This window comes from Phyllostomus discolor, chromosome 11 (assembly GCF_004126475.2).
Source record: "Phyllostomus discolor isolate MPI-MPIP mPhyDis1 chromosome 11, mPhyDis1.pri.v3, whole genome shotgun sequence".
Lineage (NCBI taxonomy): Eukaryota > Metazoa > Chordata > Mammalia > Chiroptera > Phyllostomidae > Phyllostomus > Phyllostomus discolor.
This window is the reverse complement of record NC_040913.2, coordinates 75996481-76017492: the sequence shown is the minus strand read 5'-3', so window position 1 is coordinate 76017492 and position 21012 is coordinate 75996481. Positions and strand designations below refer to the sequence as shown.

The window sequence follows — 21012 nt, the reverse complement described above, 5'->3', positions numbered from 1 at the left end:
GGAAAAGCCCCATGCTGAGGAAGGGACATCTGTGACAGCAGCCAGGCGAATGAACTTGAAAGTGGACATTCTAGCTTAACTTAAACCTCCAATGACTGCAGGCCCTGCCAACACCCAGGCTGCAACCTCTTGAGAGATCCTGACCCCAAACCACACAGGTGAGCTGCTCCTGAATCCCTGAGCCCCAGAAACACCGAGACACCCCACGTTTGTCGTTTTAAGCCACTGCGTCGTGGGGGCATTTGCTGTTTAGCAACAGATGAATGACACAGCTACTGTAACCAAGAGACCTAAAAGCACTGAAGCTCAGGCCATCTAGTTTATGTCTATGCCATGAGTATTCCAAAGAAAAGAGGTGGTTCTGCTGGACGAAGCCGTCAGAGACCTGGCTTCCTTTCTCTTGCTGCTTGGCCCAGAGCTCAGACGTATTCTTAGCTTACACAGCAGGGGCCAGGGTTACCAGTTACGTGCCTTATGTTCCAGCACCAAGGGAGGCTATGACCAAGTGGAAGGACGGCATTTTCTTTGTAAGCATTCCGGCATTACTTCTGTTCCCGAGTCCTTGGTGAGGGCTCAGTCACGTGGTCCATTCCATCTGCAGAGGGACCTGGGGGATGGGGTCCCCAGCTGCAGAGTCCTGAGTGCAGCTGAAGCGTGGGGCAGTTTTTATTAATAACAGGAAAAAGTGGAGAATGGAATCTGGCAGCCACCGAGCCAGCTCTCCACCTCCGAGTCCTGGTGCCGGCCCCTTCTCTGTGACTTCCCAGTTACTCACCTCTCTGGGGCTCAGCTTTCTTAGTTACTCAGTGAAAGATGAGATAAGACGGGTGGTTTTCAAACCTTTTTTCATCTTTTTTGGTAGAATCGGTTTTATCCAACAATATTTAAAAACAGAAACTGTGTGTGTAAAAGACATAAAAATAGCGCTGTTCTGTTTGGATCCCTGGAGGGTTTCACTCCCTGTTCCCCTCCACATCAGCGGCCTCACGGAGAGCTATTTCAAAATACCAGAGCCCCATGGAGCACGATCAGAAAACCACCGAATGAGAAGTCCTCCTGGATTGCCTCCACTCCTGGCATTTGTGAGGTTGTGATCATTCACCTGTGTGCCCTGGCCTGGGATGAGTCACAGCCTCATCTTTCTTGGCAGCTGGGAGCTCTGGGTCCCTGGCATTCACTGGCATGGAGTGAGCAGGTGGCCAGCCTCACCTTACTTCCTTTCACCCCTTTCCTGATCTGGTGACATAGCTCTCTTTTCTCCTAATGCACGTGAGCCCCATCCCTGGGCTGGGGCCAAGGGACCCCGTATTTTGAGTTGTGAGTATAGCTGAGCCTAGTGCCCTGGCCCTCTGGTGGGGCCATGGGGCTTCTTGGATCATACGCTGTCTCCCTCCCCAGGTTACTATTTTTGCCACCCTTTTTGCCTTGTCCTCTTTGGGGCTGTCACTGGCCTTAACTGGGATTAGGAGCTCAGGCTCTGTCAAGGCTGAAGACCGAGAACGTGCACTAGCCCAGCCCTAGTCCAGTTTGAGAGTGAACTCTAGAGACCAGAAGAGAGAGGCTTCTCCCCTCTGGTTCTTCCTTAACCCAGTTAACCTCAGAGTTCTCAAGAATGCAAGCTGCCTCGGGCTGAGTTGCCTAGGAGGGAGGGGGGACCTTTCTTTTAGTCTGCAGACCACCAGAAGCCAGCTCCCGCATGGGTGCCCATTTCCCCCACTGCTCCCTGAGGATGAGACTGGGCCTCCAAGGTCCCTTCCTAAGAGACCAGCTGGGCCAGCACTACCTTCTCCCAGGTTGGCTCCAAATGCACAGGAATTTGGCAGAAGCCTGGAGTGTGTGCTCAAACCGAGGAACAATCGCAGGCTGTTTTGAAGGTCAGTGACCACCCCCACAAATAGCAAGAACATCTGGGAGCAGGCTGGGTATTAGGAGAAAATGAGGAAAGGTGGATTTTTCCAGGCTTCTTAGGAAGAGAAACATCTCACATTTCTGGGTAAGACATTAGGACACAGTGGTAGAGGGTGACTTACCCAGGGGGTGCAGCAAATGACCTCAAGAAGCGGGGCAGGGTCAGTGTGAGAGCTCGCGCAGGTATGGGTGGCAATGCACTGGGGAGCAGGCACTGCCTCATCTGCGTTGGAAAGTCCCTGCTGACATTGTCACGTGCAACTGCGGGCCCAGTGTCCCTTTCAACTTTGTAAGAGTATCTGGAAACTCAAATTTTGTGTGACATTTCCTGGTACTGTTGGCTGGTGGGTTTGGCTCTCGGGCTGCTAGTTTGCTCCCTGATGTAAAACCCCTGTTGAAATACCCTTCCGCTCCGTACGTACATTCGAGATTAGCTCTGGCATTTTTACCCAGCGGCTAGTTGTTCACGAAGAAAGGTCTCCGTGCAGGTCAAAAGGCGTGTATTGTATTCATTTCCTACTGCCATTGTAACAACTCATCACAAACTTCATAGCGCGTGCAATGCAAATTTTTTATGGTATAGCTTTGTAGATCAGAGATCTGGCGCGGGTATCACCGGGCTAAGTCAAGCCTGTACAGCCAGCAGGGCTGTGTTCCTTTCTGGAGGATCTGGGGAAGAATCCGTTTTCCTGTCTTTCCCAGCTTTTAGAGGTTGCCCACATTCCTCAGGTGGTGGTCCCCTTTCTTCAAAGCCAGTACCAGGCTCCATCCTCACATCAAATCTCTCGCCGCAGTTTGAAAGGTTTCTCTGCATTTACGGTTTCCTATGATTGTGCCCACGCGAAAACCGAGTGTAACTTCTCCACGTAAAGGTTTCATCACATCTGCGAGCTCCCTTGTGCTGCATGAGGTAACGCATTTACAGGTTCCAGGGATGAGGTGTCAACAGGGCTCTTCCTCGAATTTCGGCTCCTCTGCTCCTATCACAGCGCAGAAAACCTGTGAGAACACGGTTCATCCTTCCTTAGAACCTGGCCCACTGCTCCTCTGTCCAGGCTTCCTTTTCTTTAGGGGATCACTTGTCGGGGGTCCCCTGGGTGCAGCCTTGCCCAGCACTGTCTTGCCAGCACAGTTCTTGGCTGCCTGTCTGGTTCCAGCTCCATCTGCTACCTCGGGGCTCAGAAGCAGCAGTTTTCTCTGCCCTGCCTCTCCCTGTGGAACGTCTCAGCTGGGGTTCGTTACAGGAATGACCGACGGCCGGCAAACCTTCCCCCTTCTCCCCAGAGGCTGCAAAGGCTCCTGGGAGCAGGCTGTGAGGGTGTGCATCAACACCACAGAGGCGGAGCCTGGAGGCCCTCAGGGCTGGAGCAGGACAACATTGACTTGGGCCACCAATCCCAAAGGTGAGGCTCAGCTGGCTGGAAGCGCAGGCTGAATCCAACAAGAGTACATTTATCTCTGTTCATTTCCAAGTCCTTCGCTTGGGTTCAAACAGGCAACAGTCCCCAAGAACAGGAAGAGGAAGACTGGACATTTAACCTCACCTTCAGCAGGTAGAGGTAACCCACCTGTGACAGGGGTTACCCTCAGCCCCCTTGGAGGATAAGGCTGATTCTGTGTGACTAAGCTGTGGACCCTTCTTCTCCCCCTTGAACCTTGTAAGTCTCACACACACACACACACACACACGCACACATTCTCTCTCTCTCTCTCTTACAACCTTAAATGGTGGAGCTGGAGGGGGGCAGGCACTACAGCATGAAGCGGTCACACACTCGGATTCGGGAGCCCGAGTTCCCAGGCTTGACTCCTAGCTCGTCCACTTAACGCTTTGTGCGTCCTTGGGAAAAAGACTTGACCTCCACTTCCCTGTTCTGAAGCAGCGACAACTGCACGCACTTCGCATGAGCTCTGTAAGGATTACATGAGCAAGCACTGGGGAGACAGAGGAGCACCTGGGCGCAGCCACAATACGGCTTTGTAGATAATGCACATATATAACCTCTCTGTGAGGATGATCTGGAAGCTTGCTCTTTGGTCAGACGTACTTTAGTAGCTGTACTTCTCTACTAGAGGCGAGAACTGAATTCTCAAGTTCTTCCACTTGAAAGGAACCCCAGAGAATTAGCTGAGGCACATTCAGACCGTATAGATATGGTTGTGACTGTAGATTACATTAGCAGTAACACACCAAACTAGGACAAAGGATGTGACAGTTCTACCGTATTCTATACTAGTCAGATCGCAGGAAGAGTCCCTCCAAGAGCCTGAGTTATTTGGGGTTCTTTTTGTTTATACTTAAGTCCTCTCACCCTTGGTTTGGACAGAAAATCAATGCATTTGAATTAGCATCAACATTCTTAACGAAGGCCTCACTCTGTCCCTTGGGAAATTGATCCCTCAAAAGTAACCAAAATCTGAGGCCCCAGCGGAGAGGTCTTGCTGGCCTCGGATCCTACAGGTTTAGCTTGAAGCACTGCAACCACTTCCGGTTGCTACAGTCAGAAAGAGGTGCCAGTTATTGGCAAGCTGGGGAGGAAACTTGAAACCTGACAAATGAAGAGTCTTGGAAACAATCAGAGCCATTCAACTGGAGGTGGGAGGGCACAGGAGAACAATGAGAGCTCGCTTCAAAGCGTGGTAAAGGCTGTCAGAGAGCAAGAGAAAGAACATTAAATACTGACTGCCTCCAGCTCTGTGTCTCACACCTAATTAAATGCCCATAGCCACCCTGAGGAAGCAGACGGAAACGCTGCAGGTAGCTAGGTGCGGAAGAGGTAAAGGGACATCCAAATGCCCTCAGGGTCACGGGTCACAGCTGGGAGCTCTGAGATCTTTCGGGCCCCAGCTGGGGCCCCAGCTCACCGCCATCACGTGACTGCACGGTGCGTGTGTTACATCAGAGCTCCTGATATCGAGAGCTGGTGAAATGTGGGAATGATGTAGGCATGCCTTACCATCAGAGACCCCCAAACCAACCCTTGGTGCCTGTCACCAAAGACGGTGAAAAGATGATGTATTTACGTCTTGTTGGAGAGTGAAAATGGAACCTCCCCTAAGGCACCGCCCAGCTCTGAGGTTCAGTTTCTATATTTTTACGGTAGAATATACTCTTCAGATATATTGAGATTGTTTTCTCTGTGTCTTTCCCTTCCTCTTCCATCGCACCCCCCTCCTTCCCTTCAGGCAGAGATATTCTGTCCCGGGAACGTGACTTAGAAAAAGAGGGGGGGTGGGGTGCGGAGGGGGGGTGGTGGCTGGCAACTTGGCGCTTGGGATAACAGAAAGAGCATACTATTCTCTCTGGTTGTTGAGTCTGGTGTTTGCATAAGTTAACTACGGAGATTGCGCTGCACTCCTCCGAGGCAAACCTGGAAAGATTAGAAGAGGAAGCATTATATCATGTTTCCTTCCCTCCTCTCCGGTTCCTTGGCAACGGGAAAACCCAAACCTCTCAAGGTAGGATTTACATTGGGATTGGCTTGAGATAATATTCTGCTATCCCATCACTGTGAGGACTTGCTGTAGAAACCAGGTTGACTTTTTGAAAATAAATTTATATTTCTTACACTCTCCAGCTTGTGAACGGAGGCTTATTTTTTTGGTCCTCTGCTGCCTCTGTGTGGACATAGCTGGAAACAACAGTTCAAAATTTCACTAAGGAGTGTGAAATGGGACTTCGGGTTCACAGAGGAGAGGTACAGAACTCAAACAAGCTGCCAATGACTCCAAGAGGTTCTCTTCTTGTCCACCATCTTTATTTTTCCCCAAGACAATTGCACCCTGTAAGCGAGCGATTCTGTAAAGACTCCCAGTCATGCATCTCTGTCGCTTTGGGCCACAACCGGCACCCACGGGCACAGTGCCAACCCTCCCACACCTGCTCTTCCTGTGCTTGGAGTAACAAGTCTGTGGGTTTCTCCCTCGGGTTTCACAGCTTCTCATACCACCTCTGCACCGTCTGTCTCTACGCTACCATCTCCACACAGCTCTACACCGTCACGTTCACACTTGCTGCAGCCCCGACTCTCCCTGCACAAGCACAGGACAGAGATGACCCTTTTGTTTTGATGAGTGAGAAAGGGGAACACGTGGGCACAAAGCGGAGAAGGGGCTCTGAATCACCGCGGGGGGGGGGGGGGGAGGGGGGCGCTCTGGCAGGAATCCAATGGTGTGCAGATCCCAGGACAGACTTCTGCCTACAGCCTAGCGGCTTCCTTCCTTGCTGGACTCCCTCCTGGGTGTCCATCACACTCCCCACCCTCACTCCGCATCCCACCCGGACAAATAGTAATGGGGCGCCACGCCTCAGCCCTCTCACTCTTCTGCCTGCCGGGGAGGATGGGTTATCTGGGCCTCTAGCTACCTGCCACCTGGGCCTTCTCTCTCCAGCAGGGAGCCAGGGACCTACCCCACGCCTGGCTCGACCTCCCTGCTCCACCCCCTCATGCCTCCAGACCCTGCCGCAGCCTGCGGTCCAGGGCCAGGAGCTGCCTCAAGAAGCCTCGATTGGGGATGATGCCTCGGTGGTCCTTGACTTTCTTGATGGCCTCCACGAGGGTGAGGCGGTGGTACAGCATGAGGTAGGCCAGCACCAGCGTGGCGGATCGGCTCACTCCCACAGCGCAGTGCACCAGGATCTTCCCTGTGCGGACGGACACACAGGCGGTGGTTAGAGGGAGAGGGCTACTTACACCATCAGGGAGGGGGATGTGGAGGTGCATGGAGACAGGGCGGGCCCAGATGAGTGGTGGTGAGAATGCAGACCCCCAGCCAGTTCTCTAGACTGAACGAGGTGGAGGACATGCAGCAGGTCAGCGTCCACAGACCCAGGGAGGGCCCGGAGGTAGAGACTCATAAGTGGTGCGGGACCCAGCTCTGCGCAGAGGAGGGCCTCAGGGGATCTTTGCTGAGCGCATCCAGCGAAAACACCCTGAGTCTAACCCGGCCCTCCTCCACTCTCCCCCACCCTTCCATCTTGCTGTTTCTGTCAACTATTTTGCGGGGAGGCGTTCAATATATTTTTTATTAAGTACAAATTTTTTTTATTAAGCGAAAACTGCTCAAAGTAGAGAAACTTGGAAAGTATGGAAATGTGTCAAGTAGCAAAAGACTCAAATATGTCACCCATAATCTTACCACCCAGGTACAACTTGCCACTCTCAACACTTTGGTTTAGTTCCTTCTCATTTTTTAAAATGTCTTCACGTTATTTCATGTATTTTAAAAACGGTCGAGCCCTGGCTGGCGTAGCTCAGTGGATTGAGCGCGGGCTGCGAACCACGCATGGAAGGTTCAATTCCTAGTCGGGGCACATGCCTGGGTTGCAGGCCATGGCCCCCAGCAACTGCACATCTCTCTCTCTCTCTCTCTCTCTCTCGCTTTCTCTCTCTCTCTCTCCCCCTTCCCTCTCTAAAAATAAATAAATAAAATCTTTTAAAAATGGCCGCGAGAATGTTTTTCTTTCCTTAACATTATACCTGAGCATTTTGTCCTGTCATTAGAATCTGTCTCTCCCCACTCCGGAGCCCTCGGGCTCCTCCCTAACCCAGCGGCCCCTGTCCCTTCCCTCCTTGCTTTCCCCGCCTACCTCCAGGCTGGCTCAGCGCCCGGTGAATGAAGTCGGCAGCCGTCTGGAAGTGGATGCTCATGTCAAAGGCTGGCGAGTCATGGGCCTCGACACCCAGGTAGCGGATGCCCAGCCCCTCGTAGGCCTCGGGCGTGCCTCGCCACCTGCTGTGTGAGGCGTTGAGGACGTGGGTGATGCCCAGGCGCCGCAGCTCGCGGTGGTTGTTAGCTATGTCCCTGCATTGAGTAGAGGTTAGAGGGAGGGTGGGGAAGCAAGGCTGGGGGGCAAGAGTCCCTGGTCTGTGCTCTGCCCACTGCCAAGCTAATGTCACCGCCCGAGGCCTCCACTCTGCTTACTGATGACCCGGAATGGAGGGAGGAAGATGGGCAATGTGGAGGAAGTCTGACCTGGAGGGAGTGGGGAGGGTTGCCTGGAGGAGGATGAACAATAGTCCTATTAAAATATTGGCCAGTGCTCCAAGGCTGTGGGACTTTACTTGATCTGTAGGAAGGATTTACTGGATGTGTACTTCATGCAAGAAGTCCGTACTAACAGTGGAGTGTGGCTGAAGAAAGGTGGGAGCACCATGGGAGAGAGTGATTTTCCCGTCACCGGGGTATTCAAGCAGAGAGAGGAGGTCAGAGTATAGGCGTGGAGCAACGGAGGGGCATGGGACATTGGATGGGACATCAGACTGGACCAGCTCGCATTGAACATCCCCACTAACCTTGAGATTACATGATTCTGACCCTTGCTCCCACACCTGCCTCCCTTGTTGCTTTGTACTCTCTTTGACACCCGGAATGCTCTTTTGCCAGTTATTTCATGCTCACATTTACCCTGTTTTATGACGCTACCTTTAGGTGCTCATGTGGCTCATACCCCTTAGTGGTAGATGCCCCTCGGGTAACATGGTCATATCTCAGGGCAGATGCCCTGTCCAGTGCAAACTTCTCAAGTAGAAAGAGCACTGAACTTGAACCTCCAAGTCCTGGCTCTGCTACTTACGACCCGTGTGACCTTGGGCCAGTCACAACTTCTCTGAGCTTCAGTTTCCTCATCTGTAACCTGGGGATAGTGGTACCTACCTCACAAGGCTGTTGTGAAGATTAAGAGAGAAAATGCATGTGAAAAACTGCTTGTATACTATAGAGCCCCCGAGAGACGGAAGCGGGGACGACGTTTCCGCTGATGCTCTTCTCTCCATAGCCCCATATCGCAGAACCTCTGCATACACTGCCACTTGGCTTGGTCAACCCTTCACCTTCCTACCCACTGATGCTGGCTCCCATGACTGCCTTTTTTTTTTTCATTCCCAGAGCCATAGCACGATAGATGGAAGGTCACATAAATCATCTGTTATGTCTGGTCCATAGCCTTCAGTAAGAAGTCTTGCTAAATAAGTGACATTATTGAACAGAGTCATTCTGTTCCGAGTGGGGTAGGTCAATCATCCTGCCCAGCCCCCCAAACCCTGCAGCCTCCACTCCGCCCATGCACCCCCACCCCTTGATCCTCAATCTGGAACTGACAATACCACTCAGTGCCTCTCTGCCACCCTTCTCCTTTCTTCTTCCACACCCATGCTCATGCGTGTGCGCGCGAGCACGCACACACACACACACACACACACAGTCGGCCCTGGCTCCGGTTTGCTGGGTACATACTGGTCTCCGAGGTAGAGGCCTGGCCAGACCTCATCGGCGTGGTTACAGGCTGTCTTGCCTGTGTAGAGAAGCCTCTCCAACTCAAAGACATTGAGGAAGGGATGTTGAACGGTTGGCATCTCCTCCAAGGGCCCTCTGGTGCGAACGGGAGACCTCGAGCTACTCCGGGAGAAGCGGGCCATGAAAGTCATGGAGGCCCAGAGCCAGTTACCGGGGCACATCTTAGAGGTGGCAGAAACCGTGACAGCTGCCCGGTGGCTGCGGTGATGATGGCTCCGTCTCCAGGTAGCTGTTGCTGGAAGAGGAAGGGGTGCGAGACACACCTGAGTGAGTCCAGAGCAGCTGCTTCCCTTCCTGCCAACTGGACTGGGCCCCAGGGAGAAGGTTCTCCACGGAGGGAAGGCGAGTCTGGCCCAGGCGAGTCTGGCCCTGGCGAGACAATCCAGGATCGTCTTCTTGGGCTGCAGCAGCGCCGTTCTCTCTGCTCAAGTGGTTCTTCCTCACAAGGAGGTGGGAGAGTCACGTGCCCTTGTTTACAGGGAGAGGGAACTGCCCAGCTGCCGGGTTCTGCTCCTGCACCCAACCCCCACGCCCACTACACATACATAAACACACACACACAAACAGTTGGTGTTTGGGTGGCAGTGCCCATGCCGGAACTCTTGCCAGCCCGAAAGTGGGTCTCATCTGCCTGGGGCTACAGGCGGGGAGGCTAGGGAGTTGGGATGGGAGGTGGAGGGCGAGTGTCTCCACCCAGGGAGAATTAGCAGGAGGAGTGGCAGCTGGGGCCATGACATCTGCCAAGCCTGCCCGTTCCTCAGTGCCAGAGGGATGGGCTGCTTTAACCCATTCCCATCCTACCTCTGACTCAGTGATAAGCCTCTATGGGAAGCGTATGTTGGGGGTATGGGGCGAGCGGAGAGAGCAATAAAGAGGAAGGGTAACTTGCTGAATGCATGAGCCGATGGAAGAAGGCACCCATCCTTGTGCACAACAAGCCAGCCACTCTCCTCTGACCAGTGTAAAGGAAAGACTAAACCCCATCTCTAGTGTGAGCGTTTCTGAGCTGGAGTATTGTGTCTGGGTGTGTGTGGGGAGGGGGCAGAAGAAGGGTGGGGGGCTGAGAAGGGGAGGAAAGGGAAGAGTGAGGGGTCCTGCCAGGCCCAGGGCCTCAGGGGCTGTTGTGCCTGCCTCTGACTCCCTCTGGACCGCTGGCCCTTCTTGAAAAGGGGACCATGTGCTGAGCTGCAGAGCTGGGAAGGGCCAGATGTGCCCCGGGACCTTCAGGCAGAGGGGAGACTGTGGCAAGAGCCCTCGCACGGGCTCCTGTCACACTGTGGTCCCACATGTCTGACAAGGCAGGAGGCCTGGCGGGAAGAACCCGTCTCCCACTCCCTTCCTGGCCTTCAGACCCAGAGCCCTCGTCAAAGTCCAGCAGGGAAGGCCATTTTTGTCCTGCCCTGGCGGTGCACCCCCATCCACGCTTTCATGTGCCCCCCCACCCCCGGGAGAGACCACGCTCTTACAGGGGATAACAAGCAGGGCTCTTAGGAACGAACTGGTGAGGAGAGACTGGATTTAGGGGTGTTTGGGAAGAAATTTTTTTCTGCGTTTGAGTCAGAGTGCAAAAATACAACCCCAGAGCCATCATCATCATTATCATCATCATCATCATCACCATCATCATCATCATCATCATCACCATCATCATCATCACCATCTACATCTGCCTTGTCTCCTCAGGCCTAAAGACCCCATCCTTTATTCCAAAACAACCTTTTCCGGAAGCAGATCCTGCCGCCTGTGGGAGGCTGAATGGTAAAAAGGGAGCGGGAAGGAGACCCGGTGTAGGAAGCCCCTCCAGGGGGAGTCTTTCCCCTGGGGGTTGCAGAAGCCCCATCTTGCTCCAGGATATACACCCCTGCGCATTCTGCAACCCCATCTGCCGGCTTCCAGGGGCCCTCGTCTGCCGCCCCCCGCCCCCCCTCCTCCGCCTGCTGTCGCGGTTGTAACAGGTTCATGGCTGTCTCCCAGCCCTTGCCAACCCAGACAGCCTGGCGCTGGGGATGGAGGGAGGGAGCCCGGGAGCGCACGGCTTCCTCGGCTCCCAGGCCCCCTCTCCCGTCCCCTGTCTCCCCCACAGCCCCGGCTGGGAAGGCGGCCACCCTCCGAAGACCCCCCTACCTCTCTGTGCCCGCAGGGGCCTCAGTCCTGGAGGCAGATCGCAGGCGCCTGCAGCCCCTCGGCCATGGCCATGACTCTCTCCTGCTGTCGCCGCCCCCTTCGCTGCCACTGCCAGACTGCTTGACGGATTAGCATCTATTTTTAAGCCATGACACGCACGTCGAATGAAGCAGGGTTCACATCCGTGTGTGTTTGTGACACGCAGGGACGCAGTCTCACACCCAGCGGTCGGGGTTGGACACGCAGCGTGGGCTCGCCCGCAGCCCCCTCCGCCCCTACGTGTTTACAGACCAGAGGCAGACCACGCAGCTAGAGCAGCGCCTCCCGCATACAGGCGCGGGTGCCTGTGGATTTTCGGGGCTGCGCCAATTACAAGGCATTTTGCTTAAAGATGAAATTAGGCAAATCGTCCCAGAGAGTGTCTTAAACACACATGCTCCGGCCCAGTGTTAATTAATTACACAGACGCTCACTTGTACTTTTCTCGCTCACAAGCACACCACTCATTAATAGTTGGGAACTCTTATTAGTGTTTACAGCACGTGTTTCACATATCTTAACTCTTTTTTTTTTTACCCACCGCAAGTCGATAAGGCAAGTAGTATTATGGTCCCCATTTTAGGGAGGACCCAGGCACAGAGAGGCTAAGCTGTTGCCCAGGTCACACCCAGTTCATTGCCAGAGTTGAGCCTCAAGTCCTGGCAGTCTGGCTCCCAAGTTCATGTCCTCCATGGCTTTCTAAGACTTTCTAAACCAGAGCCTCCGCACAGATGGAGAAGGCACAATGGATGTCAATCAGCAAGCCATTCCCACCAGCTCATCGCAATGTGAGCTCTGCTTTCCTGGGGCTTCTGGCCACATCCACGTGTTACCTTCATTCCCTTTTCTACTGTCAGCACCTCGTCAGCTCCGAGACTGTCAACACTTGAAGGCAAGGACGCCGTTGCCTGCACCAGGGCCCAGCGTGAGTGGTGGTGGAGGTGGCCAGAGTCCTTTGATAATGAATGTTGTCAGGTGACACTGCTGAGAGCCATGCCAACTCGGACCCCAGTGGAACTGCCTTCTGCAGGAGGAGGGCAGGAAGTGGATAAGGTCAGGCTGGACCTGGCTCAGGAGGAGAAAATGGCATCCACTAGAGCTGAAATCAGGACTGAGTACTTCCCCAGCAGCGGTGGTCCATCAGGTTTTGACCTTCCGGTCAGAGAAAGTACTGGCCAAAGAGACACGATTCCCAGGGCAGGTCTGTGCTGAAGAAGAGGTCCTCCTCTTCCTCCTCTTCCTCCTTGGCTTTTCCTCTCTAGAGAAGTGAAGGGGACCAAAAGTATTGCTGTTTGGGATATTAATTTGTAAGCTGCTTATTAAGAAACAAAAGACTCAGGAGGAACTTTTGACCTTCCCTCCTTTCCTGCCTAAGCGATTCAGCGGGAAAAAACCTGCTTCAGAAAGGGAAACTTAACATAATCACTTTAGCATTAAGCAGGAAGACTCCAGGCAGGAGTCTAACATGACTAAGCCCCCACCCCCATGCCCCATTGTTTTCTGGCCACCTGGCAAACACTTACGTGCCTGGCATGTTCCACTCGTCCTCATTACCTGCGGAGTGCCCATTCTCACTTTTCAAATCTAAGATCCAGCCTCCTCTGTTGCCCAGAATGACATAAATATCCAACGTTGTCTCAGTGTCTTTGGAACATTCGTGCTCATGTGAATTTCCAGGGCACACACATTAAAGCGGAGCTCTTCTCCTGTTGTTGTGTCTCTGTTAATTTGATTATTAGGCCAGCTGGAAGAATTTAGAAGGTGGGAGGAAAAGTATAATTTTTTTTTTAGCCCCCACAGAAGCAAACTCAATATCTTCCCAATTTCCCTGTGCTTTCTCAGTATAGGGGTTGAAACAGAGAAATGAAATCCTCATAATTTAAGACAAAGAAGTGACCTGAAGACATTTGAAATTTTACTTTGTAGGTCCAGATAAACCAGGGAAAAAAATGTCACAAATCACATTGTGAAAGAACACATATTATACTCCCCTCATTCTAAGGGACAGAGTCTTGAGGGTTAGTAGGTTGGGGAGATAGGGGAGATGAATTTGATGTTGATCTTTAGCAAGACTTCTGTTTCAACCTTGCATTGCACTTTTCTCAAAAAGCTGAGGAGCTCTGTTGTAACGCATACTGCGACCCACACGGACAGATGTTCATGAGTCACCACAGAACTCGTCTATGCATCAGCATCTTCGTGAGGACCATTTCCGGGGGTCAACCTACAACTCCACGGGCTTTGTTTTTCTCTGTGACTAGGAGGGCTGTGTTCCCAGGGGACACCGAACTAAACTGAGGACGGAGAGGAGGATGGACAGTGGAGGAAAGAGCTGGGAGAAGATAGTGGAGCAGGTAGGACAGGAAAGGCGAGGAAGGCAAGAGAAGTGGGATGTATTGCTCATTGATTATCTGTCAATTCCTTGGGCTTTCATGTTGATCAGCTCATTTCATCCCATACACCCTTTAGTGGGCATTCTTGTCTTCATTGATTTCTTGAGGAGACTGACACTTGGTCAGATTAGCTAACTGACCCACAGCCAGTAAGTGGCAGAACATGTGTCCGAACCCAGGGCTATCTGATTTCAAGCCAAGGCTGAAGGGTCACTTCCTCTTTCTGGATTCATTCCATGTGTTCATTTCCTTCTCTGTGCTCCTGCACACTCCTATCAAAGCACCTATGAGCTCTGTTTTACATCACTTACTTCTATGTCTAAGTCTGTTCCCAATACTAGATGTCATGTATGGATACACTATGGAGGATTAGCAGACCAGAGATGGAAAAATAAGGCTCGTGGAAGATAGCAGTAGATTTCCAAATGGTCTCAAAAGAAATGCTCCCCCTTCCCCACCCAAATAAATAATGAGGGGAAGGCAGAAGTAGTTCAATAAAAGTAGAGTGGGGGTAAAAAAACCAAGGAAGACTGACACATACGTGTTAAATGGTCATTCTAACTGCTACCATTTAACTATGGGCTCAGTGCTGTGTTAAGTGTTTTGCATATTTTAGCTAATTTAATCCCATAAAGTAGGCATCCTTCATTCTATTGTACAGTTGAGAAAACAGGTTTAGAAAGGTGGTAAATCACTCTGTAGCTGCCAAACGGCTAATACAAGGGACTTGAGAATTGGTTTTAAACTTAGAACTGTTTTAAACCAAAGCTTGGGCCTCACATCACTGTAGTGCACTTAAAGAAAAATACAAGTAATAGTTAAGATATAACAAGCCCAACCGTGTGTCAGACCTTTAGCAGAAATGACCTGAATCAGGAGGGAGGCATTCTCAAGGTCCCCACCCCCATCCCCTTCCCTTAGAGGGCGCGGCTCGGCTGTGGCAAGATCTGCGGGTGAGTGTGCTGGAGGCCGGGAGACGCAGTGCCCTGGGCTGTCCCTGCTTTCTGATTGCCAGCCTCCCCCCACCTCACCCACCGGCTCTTCTCCGGGTGGAGTACAGCTGGAGGAGTAACCACGCCCTAAGTACCGCCTCGCCCCTCGTCCCCGGGCTGGCGCTCTGCTGCAGGTTTAAACAGCTCTCGGACCTAAAGGTTCAAGCAGGAGAACGTCAACAGTTGTGACTTTGTTTAGCGACGGGAGTGTGGTGCGGGAAGGAGGGGCAGAGAAAGACACGACGCCCTTTGAGGCGCCCGGTAACGATACTGACTCATTCTTCTGTATCTCCATCCACACCCAGCCCCTGTCTTTCTTTGGCTTCTCTCTCGGGCCCCTATTTAGCACTTCCTCTCCCTCTGGTCCCGGATGGTGATTTGTGTCCTGTCCTCTCAAGCTGGTGTTAATGGGGATCCCCTGCTTCCCCACCCCTCACTCCCCCCAGCTCCTGCTGGCTCGGAATTGGTGAGGAAGGCAAGTAGATCCTTTGCTTAGAGCGGGAATCCGGTTTTTGCTCGACTTCTTCACCTCTCCATCGATGCATTCGGTAGCCACTTTGTCCCAGATTTACCTAGGGGTGAACATTAATTTTCTTCCAAGAACCACACATTACCGCAGGTAGCAGATCTTCTTCCCATTAGCCTGACTTTGTAATGAAAATAAATTGTAGAGAGGCCAGCGCATCTATAGGCGAAATAAGCCAAGATTATTGTTTGCAACTGAAACAGGCTATGAAGGGAATATACTGTAAATCTCAGCATTTAAAAAAAAAAGAATGAAAAGCATGTATAAATACACGTTTTAAAAAGGACTTAAGAAACTATGCCAGATATTAAGGAGATAAATTCTGGCTATAGTAGGACTACAGATAATTGTTATTTTGAGCTTTAAACTGTCTCCATTTCCCAAATTTTCTATAATCAATGCAAGTTAATTATAAATGTCAGTTCTGTAAAATTGCTTGAGGCTTTTTTTGAGACTTGTTATGTGGCCAATTTCACTAAATGTCCCACACATGCTTAAAGAGAATATTCAGTGTCTGTTTTGGGATGCAGATTTCTATATAAAGCTTTAAAATATTCTAAGAAATGACTACTTTTTGGTCTTGTTTTTACCAGCTTTTGAGAGGGGAATGAAAAAGTTTCACATGTTTGTAGGCTTTTTAATTTTTGTTATGTAATTCAGTAAATTTTTGTGTGGGATACCAGACTATATTATTAGATGTACAAAAGTCACAGGTTTTTGTTTTTCTCTTTGAAATTATTAATAGTTAACTTTTTAGTCAATAAGCAGCCTCTCTAAGAACTCTTTAAAAAAAAAGTCTATCTTTGGCCCTGGCTGGTGTAGCTCAGTGGATTGAGCGCAGGCCTGCGAACCAAAGTGCCACTGGTTTGACTCCCAGCCAGGGCACATGCCTGGGTTGTGGGCCAGGCCTCCAGTAGGGGGTGTGCTACAGCCAACCGCACACTGATATTTCATTCCCTCTTTCTCCCTCCCATCCCCTCTCTCTAAAAATAAATAGGGGAGGGGTGGGGGGAAAAGGCAGAAAACTGTACTTGAGCAACAATAAAAAAAAGTTAAAAAAATAAAAATAAATTAACTCAGACTTCATTCCTCTACGGCCCCCAAGATCCTCATCTGAAAAATAAAAATGGTGTGCCCTCTCAATAAATAAATAAATAAATAAATAAAATCTTTAAAAAATTTATCTTTGATATATATTCTTTTCTATATTAAGTTTAACTATAGACTGTCTATAGCTACATTTTTAAAATTAATTATGTTAATGAGTGAATTTCTTTTTACATTTACTCTGGTTACTGGCTTTTAAAAAATAACTTCTGCCAGCTTAGTTCGTGTTTTCTATTTGTCTTCCTTTCTTGTTCTTTTCTCTTTCACTTTCTTTGGTTGCATTCTTTATTAACTTTATTGAGCTCTCTTTATTTGAAAGATAAAACCTGAACTTAATTACTACTTTTACATTCTCCTTGAATAAGACAAGAATTTTTGTTTTAGGTTCCCTCAGAAATACTTTCGCTACCACCTTCTTCATTATTGTTATCATCTAGTACTTTGAATTCAGCTTAATTTTTTTTAGGAGTCATCAGCCATATGACACTAATAGGCTAAAGAATTAACGCATGCACCCTGGCTGGTGTGGCTCAGTGGATTGAGTGTTGGCCAGCCAACCAAAGGATCGTTCGTTCCATTCCCAGTCTAGGGCACATGCCTGGGTTGTGGACCAGGTCCCCAGTAGGGGGCATGCGAGAGGCAACCACACTTTGATGTTTCTCTCCCTCCTGTCCTGTCTCTAAAAATAAATAAATAAAATCTTAAAAAAAAACCAAACCCAGAATTAATGTATGCTGCAATGCTTATTAAAAAACAGCAACCCGATCCTGGCTCGTGTGGCTCAGTGGATTGAGTGCCAGCCTATGAACCAAAAAACAGCAACCCGCTGCCCACTGTCCTCCATCTGTGACCTAAGCAAACATATTGAACAATTTCAAGCATTTAAAACATTTTTTATTCCTCAATAATCTTTATACTGCTATTTGTTGATTTTTCAGTTTTAGGTATTACCTATTAATTTCTCACAATGAACAGTGAGAATTTATTTCTCTTTGATTCCATCTGCACAAGATATGTGTAAATATCACCTCTGCTTTTTTATTATACAGCTATATCATAATTTTATATAAATTCAGTGTTTTAGATATTACAATACTATAATTGTTATTCACAGTTGAACCATTGAACCATGTTTCTTTACTATGATTAGTTTTTTCCTTTCTTAGATGACTTTCTGTTTTGCCTTCAGTTAATAATTATTTTTCATTTGTTTGGTGGCTTAATTTTCAACAAGTGTCTCACTAATTCAACCCCATGCTTTTTCCCAATTGCCGAAGCTCTTTTTTAAAAGGTTGTATTTATTTATTTTTAGAGAGAGGGGAAGGGAGAGAGAAAGAGAGGGAGAGAAGCATCAATGTGTGGTTGCCTCAAGCGGCACCCACTACTGGGGCCCTGGCCCCGAAACCCAGGCCTGTGTCCTGACTGGGAAGCAAACCAGCAACACTTTGGATTTCAGGCACGCATTCAATCCACTGAGCCACACCAGCCAGGGCTAAACTCCTTTTGTAAAAAGAGATCTTATTTATTTTTAGAGAGAGAAGAGGGAGGAGGGAGAAAGAGGGAGAGAAACATCGATGTGCAAGAGGTACATCTATTGGTTGCCTCATGCACGCCCCCAAGTGGGAGCCTGGCCTGCAACCCAGGTGTGCGCCCGGACTGGTAATCACACCAGCAACCTTTCAGTTCGCAGCCTGGCACTCAGTCCACTTAGCCACCCCAGCCAGGGCTTGTCTAGTCACTGTTTGATAAACCTAGTTATTTTCTGAGTATCATTTTTCCCCGTGAGTGTCTTCTGGAGTCTCCTGCCTTATTCACTAGTGGACTGGATTGTGCAGTGACAGGAAGTCTGTGGAGTTTAATTTAAACAGACTTCCAATCAAGTCTATGTTTTCAGTCCCTTTTCACTTACTTCCAGAGATACCTATTGTAAATCAGACTGATCATCCATATTTCTTTACTGACTTGCCTTCTGCATTCAACAGCCAACATTTTGTTGCTATTGAAATATTTTCTGTTCTTTCATTCTGGTGGGTTTTATGTTTTTTAAAAAAATCTTCTGACTGTCATTTTTGTGGGGTTTCAGGAAGAAGCAGAATTAAATGCTTATTTTTAATAGGCTATCTTTAACTGGGATGCCAGCTGGTTTTTGGAAACACAAAAATAATTGATTTTAATTTTTTTAACGTTCAGTATTTAATTAGACGTATCAGTACATTTTAACAATTCTTTTGCATACTCTTGATTCTTTATCTTGTTCTTTCCTTCTAGGTTCGTCCCCCCGCCCCTTATTTAGTAGTTCTTTTCTTAAGGGACTATTAGTAAATTTCTAAGTGCTTGCATGTCTAAAAATTTCCAATTTGGCCTGACTTGTACATTATATTTTTGTCTGACTTTAGAAATTTAGGTTCCCAATTATGTTTCCTCAGCACATCCGAGATAATAGTTCATTGTCTTCCAGCCTTTATTTTTTGCTGATGAGATGTGTTTTATTCAGTGTTCTTGCCATTATTTGATTGTAATCTGCCTTTTTTTTCTTTGTCGTCCTCAGAATTTTCTCTTTGTCCTTGTAGATTGCTGGCTTCCCAAATAGTACCCGAACACCCTCTTGGTAACACAAAACAGAGTTTATTGCTTGTTAAGGGAGAAAATGCTCCCTTGACAGTGAGCATCGCAGCACACAAGGTGTGAGGCCTGGCATAGTGAAGTGGAGTCTTTCTTTTTTTTTTTTAAAGATTGTATTTATTTTTAGAGAGGGAAGGGAGCAGGGGAGAGAGAGACAGAGAGAGAGAGAAACATCAATGTGCGGTTGCTGGGGGTCATGACCTGCAACCCAGGCATGTACCCTGACTGGGAATTGAACCTGCGACTCTTCGGTTCGCAGCCCACGCTCAATCCACTGAGCTACGCCAGCCAGGGCGAAGTGGAATCTTTCAATGCAAGTGCTTGATTGGAATTAGCTAATTATCATGATATAAGAGTTTAGGATTTGTGCCAATAGCCAAGTGAAGATTTTGAGATGAGGTGTCCAAAGCACCTTCGAGTATAAGCTGTATGTTGATGCTTTCTTGAGTTGTTGGGTGTTTGGGCAAGTTCCTATGGTGAACAATAAAGTTACATGCAAATTTTACCTTCTGGAAGAGATCCTCCTGGGATAGCAAAATTATTCAGATGAAGACAATGGACTAGTAAAGCCTTGTTAATGAAGACAGCAAACTATGTTTTCATTGTGCTCCCTTGTGGCCATTTTTCATCCGGGCCTGAAGAGGAGCTCGTAGTGTCTGGGTGTGTGGTCAATCTAGAGCTTCACAACTACTTGAGAGAGCATCATCTTGTACTAGGTTTCTGGGAATGGCTGGTTCCGCCTTCAAGTTACTGAGGGTGTTTGTTTCGGTCTCTGGAAACATCAGATTTTCATGCTCTTTCGGTGTGATAATTATTTTTTGAATTATTTGAAGGGACCGATGTTGTGTTTTGGCATTTAAGACTCTGGAGACCACCCATCTGAACACTGCAAGATGGACAGATATACTAAGAGAAGGACCTGGTTCAGAGTAGGTAGTCCAGCTTCTCAGTGACAGCCAGAAGTGCCCACAAAAATCAAGACAGTAGGTGAGATTGTTAATGTGAAGATTCCCCCCAAATCAGATTTGGTTCGATTAGACAAATTCTCTAACTTTTTGATTTCTTCATCTGCTTCTTAGATCTTCTTAATACTATTAAAGATTCCAGAGAAGTCTGCAGGGATGTAAGTACCATGTTTTTGCCCTAAAAGAGTACCTATTCTTCATGAGAGACCCACAGTGTTTCCGTTCTGCACCATCACTAGTCTAATTTCACGAACCCGAAGTGGTTGATCTCATCATCATGGAAGCTAATGGCAACACCCAAGGCCAGGGAAATTTGAGAGTCTCCAAGAATTTTGCTAATTTGGGTCTCAGGCTTCCACTTGTTGTCTCTGCTTCTCCTGGATATTGGGTGATATGGATAATGAAGTATCCCGGTGTGGCAGGGCCTTGCAAAGCTCTTTAATAACAGTCTAACAACGGTCCCAGTAAAATGAATGCTCCTGTCACTAGAGAGATAGGTTGGAATTCTCCAGGTTGTAAACACCTGATATTCGATAATATCAGGGGTCATTTTTTCCCCCTGCAAATTTGTCTCTATCCTGTCTAGGCTTTCTCAGGTTTTTGACAATGGCCCTTACTAAGACCAAGATAAGAGGTTAAAATCGACCACAAGAACTTTTCCTTGTTAAAAGAGAAGTTTAATTTCAAGGGGTGATTGAGCTTTGAGGGTGTCTGGGTAGCCAGGAGGAGAGGAGAGCAGACGAGAGGAAGATGTAGAGGGAAGTTGGATGGAGAATTTGGGAAGAGGAATAGCAGGATAAAGGCCATAAGGTTTGGAGTTGTGATTTCTTGAGATCTAAAAGGAAAGATTATTTTAAGTTTTTCATATTTTCTTTATGCTTTGCCTTGGAATCTCTTAAGAAAGCAATTTTAGGATCTGCATTTCTTTTAGGCCCTTCTATATACCAGTGAAAAAGTGGACCACTGGATGCTTGACTCTTTACATTTTAATGTGCCTATTTTTTTAAAAAAAAATCCTCATCTGAGGATATGTTTATTGA

The 21012-nt window shown here is 48.8% G+C and overlaps 1 protein-coding gene and 1 long non-coding RNA gene across 3 annotated transcripts; one reads left to right on the top strand and one right to left on the bottom strand.

The window, feature by feature from the left end:
- The first annotated feature begins 5160 nt into the window (after nucleotides 1-5160).
- On the top strand, nucleotides 5161-5848 carry LOC118497429. Its single transcript, XR_004899956.1, has 2 exons — nucleotides 5161-5367; nucleotides 5487-5848. It is a non-coding gene; the product is annotated as an uncharacterized LOC118497429 (long non-coding RNA).
- Nucleotides 5650-11696, bottom strand: DUSP26 (dual specificity phosphatase 26). 2 transcript variants are annotated; one of them, XM_028526597.2, is made up of 4 exons: nucleotides 11329-11696; nucleotides 9145-9439; nucleotides 7499-7713; nucleotides 5650-6553 (listed from the first exon to the last, which is right to left on the bottom strand). In XM_028526597.2, the coding sequence occupies exons 2-4, from the start codon at nucleotides 9363-9365 to the stop codon at nucleotides 6354-6356; spliced, it is 636 nt and encodes a 211-aa protein (XP_028382398.1). In that variant the 5' UTR covers nucleotides 9366-9439; nucleotides 11329-11696; the 3' UTR covers nucleotides 5650-6353. The 2 variants fall into 2 exon arrangements, with proteins under 2 accessions (XP_028382398.1, XP_035867511.1); XM_036011618.1 differs by having other exon boundaries at nucleotides 9145-9433; nucleotides 11329-11695.
- Nucleotides 11697-21012: the final 9316 nt, after the last annotated feature.